Genomic DNA, 10,628 nt, shown 5'->3' with positions numbered 1-10,628 from the left:
ATTCAACTGAGAGTTAGCAGATGATGTGCAGATAGAAATAAAAGCAGAATTTCATAGGCTGGTGTGGTTAAATACTTACTCAGCATTTAAAGTTAGAGGAGGAGGCACCCAAAATTAGTGTGTCCCAGTTAGAGGTAGTAAGACTTCAGTTGCAGATGAAGAAGCTTGAACTCGAACAAGAAATTGAACTGAAAAGACTTGAATTAGAAGAAATATAAAAATAATGAGAAGTGAAAAAAAAACTTGAAAAAGAACAGGACTGATTAAAAGAAATAGAAATAAAAAAGTTTCAATGGGAAAAAGAGGAGCAGGAAAAGGAAAAGATTGCAAGAAATAGAAATGCGAAAACTTGAAATTCAACTTCAGAGAGAGAAGTTAGCAATTGAGGAAAGAGAGGAGGAAAAAGATAGGGAGCGTCAGAGAGAGAAATTAACCAGACAGTATGAACTGTCTAAAGTGAGACTTAGAATGGAGAGAAGGAGATATAATGATTCAGATGGTGACTTTGATTCCTTTGAGGAATTTGCTTTAACTAAAAATCTTCAGTTAGTGCCTAAATTTATGGAGGATGGAGTTGAAAGATATTTCACCTCATTTAAAAAGATAGTTATGAAGTTGAATTGGCCAAGAGATGCTACAGAGTGTTTTGTCAGGTACATCAATGAAGGTGTATGCTTGCTTATCAGAGAAACAATCTACAGACTACGAGGCAGTTAAAAGAGCAAGACTAAATGCTTATGAGCTTGTCCCTGAAGATTATCAGTTGAAGTTTATGACTATAAGAAAGAGACCTAATCAGACATTTGTAGAGTTTGCAAGAGAAAAAAAACAAGTTTTCTGGGGTCAATGGTTTAAGGCATTGAAGTTAGGCAAGACTTTTGAAAATGTAAGAGAAACTATGATTCCAGTAACTATCAAGACATATTTAGATGAAAGACAAAGTAAAAAGATCTGGGAAGCTTCTGTTTTAGCTGATACTTACATTTCACAGAGTTCAGTGTGGGAAAAGAGTCATATGGAAATCAGCAAGGGAATTGGAGTTATAGGAAACCTAGTGATGGCAAAAGTGTTACTAACAAGGAGCCAGTTGAATGACATCAGTCTACTAAAGATGGAAAGGTAAAAGACAAAGGTGAGGGGAGAAAAGTAGTATGTTACCATTGTAACAAGGCTGGACATACAAAGTCAAATTGTTGGAAGTTAAACAGAAGATCGATTGCAGTGATAGGGACTCAGAAGAGTTCTATAAGTATAAGTGCTGTGGGCTCTGAGACCCAAGTGCAAGAGAGACCAGTAGCCTTTGTACAGGTGAAAAAGGAAGAGTCAGTATTAACCAGAGAGGTGGGAATGTGTTCACAACCTACCCAAGGGAGTTCTGAAGGGCAAGTTACAGAGATGTTTAAAGGTTTAATATGCGAAGGGAAAGTATATCCATGTTTTCCAGGAACAGCAGGAAAAATTGTTAAGATCTTAAGAGATACAGGGGCTAGTCAGTCATTGGCCAGGATTTTCCGTCAGGCAGGTTCAGCGGGGGCGAATGGGAGTGGCTGCAAAACGGACCATCACCTGCGATCAGTCCCTGACTGCAATTTCACGCTGGCTGGCCAGTTAACGGCCAACTGGCGTGAATCATTTGTTGCAGCGCTGCTGGGAAAGGGGGGCAGGAGGAGGGTGAGTGCAGAAGTTCACACATGCGCGCAGGTACGTGCAGTAAAAGAACTTAAACCCCCTGGCGCAGAGCTGCCTCGGGGAGTTTAAGATCTTTAAAATAAAATAAAAAATAAAGAATTTAAAAACGTTAAAAACATGTCCCTTCATGTGACTCTGTCACATGAGCAGAGGCATATTAGAAATTAGTTTGAAATTTTTAAATTCTTTTTTAATCACTGATTGAAACCTCATCCCACCGCAAAAAATCCGTCTAGCTGATTCACCTTACGATTGGCGGGCAGCGAAAAATTTCTTTTAATTATGACTTTAATGGCCTTAATAGGCTGCTTAATTGTTGGCGGGTGCACCGCCAACTCCCACGCGCGCCCGCTGACTGAAATATCACACGAGTGTGCGATGAACCTGACATCATCGTGCGTCATTTTATGCTCATTCAGGTTGGGTGCACGCCTGCCTGATGAGCGAAATATTCTGCCCATTAATGTTTTGGGATAGTGCCACCTGCTGTCCAAAAGGGTTGTTACAGGAGAAAGTGTTAATTCTTGGAATTCATGGAGGATTTAGGGCTCTGTCATTCTATAAAATAAATTCAGAGTGATTTGAATACAGGAGAGGTGATCGTTGGAGAGGTGGGAAATTGCCTTTTCCAGGGGTTCAACTTATTCTCAGGAATGATATAGCTGGATCGCAAATTTTGACTATGTTTACTGTAGCAGAGGAACCTGCTGAGATACAATCAACAGAGGTTTTACAGAAAGAGCATCCTGGATTGTTTCCAGATTGTGTGGTGATGAGGTCATAGAGACACAAGCTTAGCAGGAAGAGGAAGAATCTAAAAGACAGGGGGAGGATGCTGAACCTCAGTTGGCTGGATCAAACTTTGAAAAGATTACTCAGGAAGAGAAGATCAGAGAGGATGAGACTGGGATGTTTAGTTCCTTGAAGTTAGTGGAGTTACAGCAGCAGGGTCCAGACTTAAAGTAGTAGTACCAGGCAGCTTATTCGGACACAGAGGTAGAATATATTCCAGGATGTTATTACCTTAAAGACAATGTATTAATGATGAATTGGAGACTGCCTCAAGTCCTGGCAGATGAAAAGTGGGCCATAGTGCACCAAGTATGATACCATCTGGGTATCGGGATGTAATTTTGAGAGCGGCTCATGAAATCTCAATAGCTGGACATTTGGCAATTAGGAAAACTCAAGCTAAGATACGAAAGCATTTCTATTGGCCTGGACTACCTAAAGATGTACTTAAGTTCTGTCAAACATGCCAGACATGTTAAGTGATAGGAAAATCTCAAGCAGTAATTAAACCTGAACCTTTAATTCCAATTCCAGCATTTGAGGAACTCCCTAAGCCTAAAAGTGGAAATCAGTACTTAGTGACAATCACGGATGTGTCCACAAGATTTCCAGAAGCAATACCTTTAGGAACATCACAGTAAAAGTGATCATAGAGGAGTTAACCAAATTCTTTACAAGATATGGATTACTAAAAGAAATACAGTCTGAACAGTGTTCAAATTTAATGTCACAGCTGTTTAAAGAGGTAGAAAAGCCTAGGAATAAAGCAGTTTAGGTCGTCAGCCTATCACCCTGAATCACGAGGTGCCTTAGAAAGGTGGCATCAAACTTTAAATACTATGATTAGAACATGTAGTCAAGACTATCCACATGATTGGGATCGAGGGATTCCATTCTTGTTGTTTGCTATTACGGACACCCCTAATGAGTCAAGAAGATTTAGTTATTTTGAGTTAATTTATGTTCATGAAGAGGACTACTCAAACTGGTTTGGGAGAAGTTAATAAGTTAAAGTTCTAAAACAACTCTCCTGGATTATGTGATGAAATTCAGAGAAACATTGAGTAGAGCATGTGAGATAGATAGGGAACATTTAAATATATCTCAGTAAGTGATGAAGCAAATGTGGATAAAAGAGCAAAGGCTTGTAATTCTGTGGCTGGGGAAAATGTGTTAGTATTGTTGCCAGTGTCAGGTGAATCATTAAAGGCAAGGGTTAGAAGACCTCACCAGATCAAAAAGAGACTGAGTGAGGTAAACTATGTAGTAAATACCCCAGATAGAAGAAAGAGTCAGCAAGTGTGTCATGTAAACATGTTAGAAAGGTACTTTGGCAGAGAGGATAAACAGAAGGAGATACTGGTAATGGTAAGTAAAGAGAAGGAAGCAGGAATTAAAGATTCTGAAATTGACATTCCTCTGATTAAATTGGACAATAAGGAAGTCTTAAGAATCTAAATGTGATATTAAGTTACTTTCCAGAAAACTGTTGACGTGATTTACAATGGCTACTTCAGCCACACAAACTTGTGGATATAGGCCAGGGAAGACAAATTTGGCTTTGCATGATGTTGATGTGAGGGATTCAGTTTCAATAAGGCAACAGCCATATAGATTAAATCCACTGAAGTGAGCTCAAATGCAGAAAGGAATTGAATTTATACTTCAGAATGACATCATAGAGCCCAGTCACAGTAATCGTTCAGGAGTTCACTTATTGTAATGGTGCCAAAACCGGATGAACACAAAGACTATGCACTGATTACTGAAGAAACAAAGGCGGACTCATATCCTATTCCACGATTGGACGATTGTATTGAGAGATTGGGACAGTCAGCGTTAATCACAAAAATAGACTTACTGCTGGGGTACTGGCAAGTACCCTTACCGGAAAGAGCAAAATAGATATTAGCTTTTGTGATGCCGGAAAGTTTATATCACTGCAAAGTAATGCATTTTGGTATGAAAAATGCACCAGCAACATTTCAGGGACTAACAAACAAAGTGATTGAAGGACTAAGCAATTATGCTGTCTATATTGATGACTTAGTGGTGTTCATTCAAACGTGGGAAGAACCTCTACAACATTTAAAGGAACTGCTTGACCAACGACAGGAAGCTAATTTGGTTGTAGATTTGGCTAAAAGTAAATTCGCGAAAGCAAAAGTTACATATTTAGGCCACATTGTTGGACATGGTCAGCTGGCCCCATGAGAAGTGAAAGTAAAAGTTACTGTAAAGTTCCCAGTCTTTACAACAAAATGGGAATTTTTGAGATTTTTAGGCATGAGTGGATTTTATCGGAAATTCCTGCCAAATTTCAGCAGTGTAGTTGCTCCACTGATTGGATTATTGAAAAAGAACAGGAGATTTCAGTAGACACAGGAATGTCAGGCTGCATTTGACAGCTTGAAACCTAAACTAACCACAACACCTGTTCTAGTGCATCTGTTTATACAAAGCAGTTTAAAATGGCTTTTGACGCCAGTGATGTGGGTGTTGGTGCTGTGTTGCTACAGGAAGATGAACTGGGACTTGAGACACCAGTGGGATATTTCTCATGGAAGTTGAATGTGCATCAGAAGAAATATTCGAGACTTTGAGTTTGGTTTTAACTTTGCAGCATTTTGAAGTGTATGTTGCAAATGACTTGTGAGGGGCAGTTGTATCTACTGACCATAATCCTTTGAAGTTTCTGGAAAGGTTCTGAGATAAAAACGCCACAATGTTCCAGTGGAGTTGGTTATTGCAACCGTTCAATTTAAAAATGTTACATGTGGTTGGACCAGAGAATTTGATTGCAGATGCGTTGCCCGGAGCTTAAATTCAAAAGATCTTGAATGTTGTGAAATTGACAATAGACTGGCATGAGCTTTATTCTTACAAAAGAATTGTATATATATTCATGTTTGATGCATGTACACCATAGTGTAATAGTTTTTTTTGTATAGATGAGTATAGCAAACAATACGAAATGGGTTGAGAAAATGAAAATGTCTTCTTGAAATATGACGTTTCTTTTTTGTGTTGAGGGAGGTGTGAAGATGGATATTATTATTTTGGGAATATGGTGGCATTCTGTAAATGCAGCTGTGTGTGAGTGTGAGAGTGTGTGGGGTTGTGGGGGGCGGGGGGTGTGCAGTGGGGAGGTGGTGTCCTGAGAGATGGTGGGAAAGCTGTGAATTTGAAGCAGCCATCGAGTTTTCAAGCCAGAGAAGTCTTTATTTTCAGAGAGCAGTCTGTTTCTGAACCTTTCTTTTGGATTTCCACTGCAGAGTGGAAGAGATTGAGAAGTCATGTGACATACCTTTGCTAAAGTGACAGCAGTTTTAGCTGTGGGCATTAACACTGGATTTTTATGGTTAAAAATCTATACGAGCAGTTGCCAAGTTGTTTACTTGTGTGTTCTGACCAAGTGGGTTTTTTTGGGGATCCTAAAATCCTAAATGTGTTACTGGGTTTCTATGCTTCTGGGATCAGTAGCTTTTCCCTCGTTTTCAAAGTATAAAAAAAAGGTTATGATCAGTAAGACAAGATTCCATCTGGGATTTGGCTTGCTCGGGAAATAATATCAGCTGTGGTCCTTACAGCGGTCTAGTTTTTTGGGGGGAGGGTACAGTGCTGGGAGAACAGGATGGCTTTGACTTTTGACCTCAGCGGTGTTAAATTGAAGAAAATTCTGACTGATTCACAACTTGATGTCAAACAAGCACAGTGGTAGCTGAGAAACCAGCTGTGGTGGCAGAGGTTGGGGCTGGGTGTCATCAGGATGCATGTGGAAGCTGAGACTATCCCTACTGATGATGTCACCAAAGGGCAGCAGACTGACCTCAAAAACCATAGGGAAGGGGCACATTTTCCTATGGAGTCACTGCCACCTCAATTCCGATCCTCCTGGTCCCACAAGGGAAATTTTTTGGATTACCTGGAGACACTTCTTTCTCCTTCCCAGCACTATTTGACCTGTGGGTAAGTCATGACAGCTTCTCTGTTCGGAGCCTGGTTAGAATGCCATCAGATTTCCGACTGATATAATGTGGCCCAACCTACAGAACTTCAGGAGGCTAGTAAGGGTTCAGCGCTAAGCGAGTATGAACCCACTTACCTGGTTTCTGTCAGCTGAATAGGGTTAAAACCTACCTGCTTGGTATAGAGTCCACATTCTTTCCTGTAGACATACACACCACTAGCTCAGTCTGGAGAGCTTGGGCACAAGTTAGCAGAGCCAAGCCCTAGGGACCCACGACAACACGGAAGGGTATTACTGGTATTTAACCAGTTAAACCGCAGTTGGCTGGTATAGATCTGCATGACCAGACAGGACCATCCTATCTGTAAAGCGATTGGTTTTCAGGGTTAACTAGAGCCAAGTGGAAAAAAATCCCAGCTCCCTGTAACAGGTTTACCTCTCCAGCTTTCATTAGTTGGCTAGGCTGGGTGGTCAATCATCAACAATAACCTGGCGTACTGCAGACCTGTGTACCCAGGCATCAGAATTCTGAGTCTGACGCAGAGGGTTGTCTTGGTTCAGCATTTACATTTGCAGATGTGCCATCTCAAAGCCCCCTTGACCTCAAGCAGGATGGTCACAAATTGATGCTCTGAATCCGAATAAGGACATAAACACTGAGTTTGTAAAAGGAATGTTTGCTTTTCAATTTTATTGAAAACTAGTTCCACATACACAGACCACCCAATCAAAGCCAATTTTAGTGTCCTACCAACACTTGACTATAATCAGCACCTAGGAGCATCATGACCTGGTTGGTGCTCATCAATCAAGTGAATGGGGAAGCCCAATAATGTTTCTTAAGAGTACCTGTCAGCCATTTTAAAACATAAAGACTAAAATGAAAAGATTTTTTTCAGATTCATCATCATTATGTAACCCGATTGCTGTTCATCACTGATTATTCACCAGTGACAGCAGATGTTTCAAATATTTTACCAATTCAATCGGAGAGTTGTCACCTGAATAAATAATATTTTAGAAAGATTCTTCATTAAGAATACTTAATTAAAAAGCAAAATCTGCCACCTGGAGTATTTTTGTAAACAGTAAAACTCCTGATGATGATACCAAACAGCAACATTCCTAGCTAGCAGTGTGGATTAAAATTGAATTTGCATTTTATAAGCACATCATTCTAAGAACATCCTAAAAGGTTTCACCGATTCTCAATACAACTAGTGTAACATTTAGTCTCAATGGTTCCATTTTAAATATTAAGAATTAAAATTCAATTCCATAAATTAGTTCTGAAAAACTCAACTTTCCCTCGAACTCCCCACTCAAGGGTTGACTTTCAAGGTAAGAAAAAATATAAGACAAGGTTGCTTTCTGTAAGCTTGATCATTGTCAAGTGAGTTGATGCTGTCTTCAAAGTCACCAAGCAGAACTGATCCAGCTTTTGTCAAAAAGTCCTTGGTATCAGTCTTCATTTGCACTTAGTCTTTCTTTGCATGTCACAATAGATAACAGCTCAATGGGTGTGATTACCATTACGTGCTTTCAGTGACATGTATCTGTGTCCTTGTTGGGGGCTGAAAATTCAGTGTTGTTAGTGCTATTTTATAATAACCAAAATGGTGATCTCTCTCCAGGCCAGGCCCTCCCTCAGAATAAGGCTTCATTAGGTCAGACTTGAAGTGGCCAGCTTTGCTGAGTTCATGCACTGTCTTAAAAGTATAGCGTCGGCATAAACCAATGGACAATGCATCTGAACCAGCCCCAGAAAGCCTGGGGCAGTTTGTGTCACTGTTCCATGAGTGAACATTTCCAGAAAGTTTGGTCCAGGAAGTAGAAACGTGTGTATGTGTATGTGTGTTGTTTTCATTTGGTGAGCTTACGCTCAAAGGCCAGTGTTGGTGTTTGGGCTGGAGAGGGACACCATATGCTCAGAGATCCCCAGCAATGTATAATCTTAATCCAATACATTATTCGCCAAAATAAAATTTTTCTGGGCAGAAAAATTAATATTATGGAACTTACAAAACTTTGTGATGGTTGCAACCAATCAGAAAAAGCAGCAGCAATTGAATGGGTCATGGAGCTGGGTCAAGAAGATGGCTACAAGCTCTAAGGAAGAGGGACACCAAAATGTCTAAGGGGTGATTACTATTTCCTGAATGTCTCAAATGGGAAAAAAAAATCCAATATACAGACTCAGGATTCTTGCCTCTATTCTTCCTGGCTTCTGTCAAATTCTTTTGTAGTTGTACACTAACCAGTAACTAAAACACAAGATTTTTGCAAATGCGAAGAGAGAAAAAAAGGATTTAGAGAAATTCCACCGTGGTTAGAGTATGAGAAACATTTCTTCAAAAGGGATCTTCCCCCACGTGGCTTGGTAATCGGCTAGACTGCCTATGGAGCATGCGTCTGCTGGTTTATGTTCTTTTTTTTAAAGTGCATAGAGAAAGTTTCAACCCTCATTCGGTCCTTTTGCTGTTTTCTTGGCCTGAGAATCCCACATCCCTCGCTTGGAGTGAAAATAATGGTAGAAATTCCTAAGGCGTAATCGTTCTACCTCAAGGCCACTCTGAAGAACCCTAGGAGATGAAAACAAAAAGGCTTTTCACAATGTATTCAAAATGAATTGGTCTTGCCGTTGCTCATTCACAGCCAATTAATGTAATGTCTATTCTCTCTATATAGGTCAATGCTGGCCTGTACTTGCTCTCTCTGGGGCAAGGCACACTCACTTTGGGTCACTATTGGCCCACACATACTCTCTTTCTGGGTCAATGCCGGCCCACACTGTCTCTGGGTCAATGTCGCCCGCATGCTCTCTCGGGGTCAATGCTGGCCCACATACACTCTCTGGGTCAATTCTGGCCCACACTGTCTCTCCGGGTCAATGCACACTCTCTCTCTGGGTCAATGCTAGCCCATTCTCTCTCTCAGACTCATTGTTGTTCCTTGCTCTCCCACAGTAGTCCTTTCTCTCTCTCTTTTTCCCTCCCACTCTAAACACTGCTGGCCCATTCTTTCTCTCTGTCCTGCTCCCTCTCCTTTTGCCACTTTCACCTCAATCGCATTTCACCAGATAACAAGGCTAGCTCCTCTGGTCAGTTTGCAGTGATATAAACATTGGAACACAGAAAAAGGAGTAGACTGTTTATGTCCTAGGGCCTCGTATGTCTTCAATGAGATAATCGCTGATCTGCAAACTACCTCCATATATCCTGCCTTCGCCCCAAATCCCTTCATAGCTTTGGTTAACAAAAACCTATCAATCTCAGATTAAAAATTAATAATTGCCCAGCAACAACTGCCATTTGCGGGAGAGAGTCCCAAACTTTTGCCACACTCTGAGGAACTGTTTCCTAATTTTGCTTCTGAATGACTTGGCTCTAACTTTTATGCCCTGCAGCTGTCTGACAGTGCCCAACCAGCGCAAATAGTTTCAATCTATTCTATCTTATCAGTTCCCCTTAATATATTGAAAACTTTGATCAGATCACCTCTTAGTCTTCTAATTTCAAGGGAATACGACCCTAGTTTGTTTAATCACTCCTCGTAATTTAGCTCTTTGAGCCCAGTTAGAATTCTGGTAAATCTATGTTGCACTCCCTCCAATGACAATTGTTGTGTCCCAAACTAAACATTGTACTCCAGGTCTAGGGCTTTGTATAGCTGTAGCATAATTTCTATGCCCTTGTATTCTAATCCTCTAGATGCTAAGGCATTAGACTTATTTTCTGTACCTGTTCATGACATTTTAACAAACTATGTATATGTACCCCAATGTCTCTTTTGATCTCCACTTTTACCAGCTCTTCACCATTTAGAAAGTATCCTATTCTATCCTTTTTATGTCCAAAGTGTATGAGCTCACATTTCCTATAATGAAATCCTTTTACCACAATTTTGCCTGTTCAATTAATTTATCAATATCTATGTAATTTTATGCTTCCATCTACACTGCTTACATTGCCACATGTTTCTGTTGTCAGTAAACCTGAATACGTGCTTTCTATCCCTCATCTAAGTAGTTAATAAATACAGTGAAAAGTTGAGTCTCTAACACCGATCTTTGCGGGACACCAAAAGGCACATCCTGCCATTTAGTGTCACTGCACATTATCCCGAAACTCTGTCTCCTGCCTCTCAGCAAATTTCCTAACCAGGTCAACAATTTCAC

The 10,628-nt window shown here is 40.4% G+C and overlaps 1 protein-coding gene across 1 annotated transcript in view; it reads right to left on the bottom strand.

The window, feature by feature from the left end:
* Positions 1-7,115: 7,115 nt before the first annotated feature.
* Positions 7,116-10,628, bottom strand: part of LOC144684737 (N-acetyl-beta-glucosaminyl-glycoprotein 4-beta-N-acetylgalactosaminyltransferase 1-like) — an 823,211-nt gene continuing 819,698 nt past the window's right edge. The window contains exon 20 of the mRNA XM_078548907.1: positions 7,116-9,033. Coding sequence (XP_078405033.1) covers positions 8,907-9,033 — 127 coding nt within the window. The 3' untranslated portion in view covers positions 7,116-8,906. The remainder of the gene's footprint in view (positions 9,034-10,628) is intronic.

Source organism: Cetorhinus maximus, chromosome 9, assembly GCF_964194155.1.
Source record: "Cetorhinus maximus chromosome 9, sCetMax3.hap1.1, whole genome shotgun sequence".
Lineage (NCBI taxonomy): Eukaryota > Metazoa > Chordata > Chondrichthyes > Lamniformes > Cetorhinidae > Cetorhinus > Cetorhinus maximus.
The sequence above is the reverse complement of the archived record's forward strand: the minus strand, read 5'-3'. Positions and strand labels throughout refer to the sequence as shown.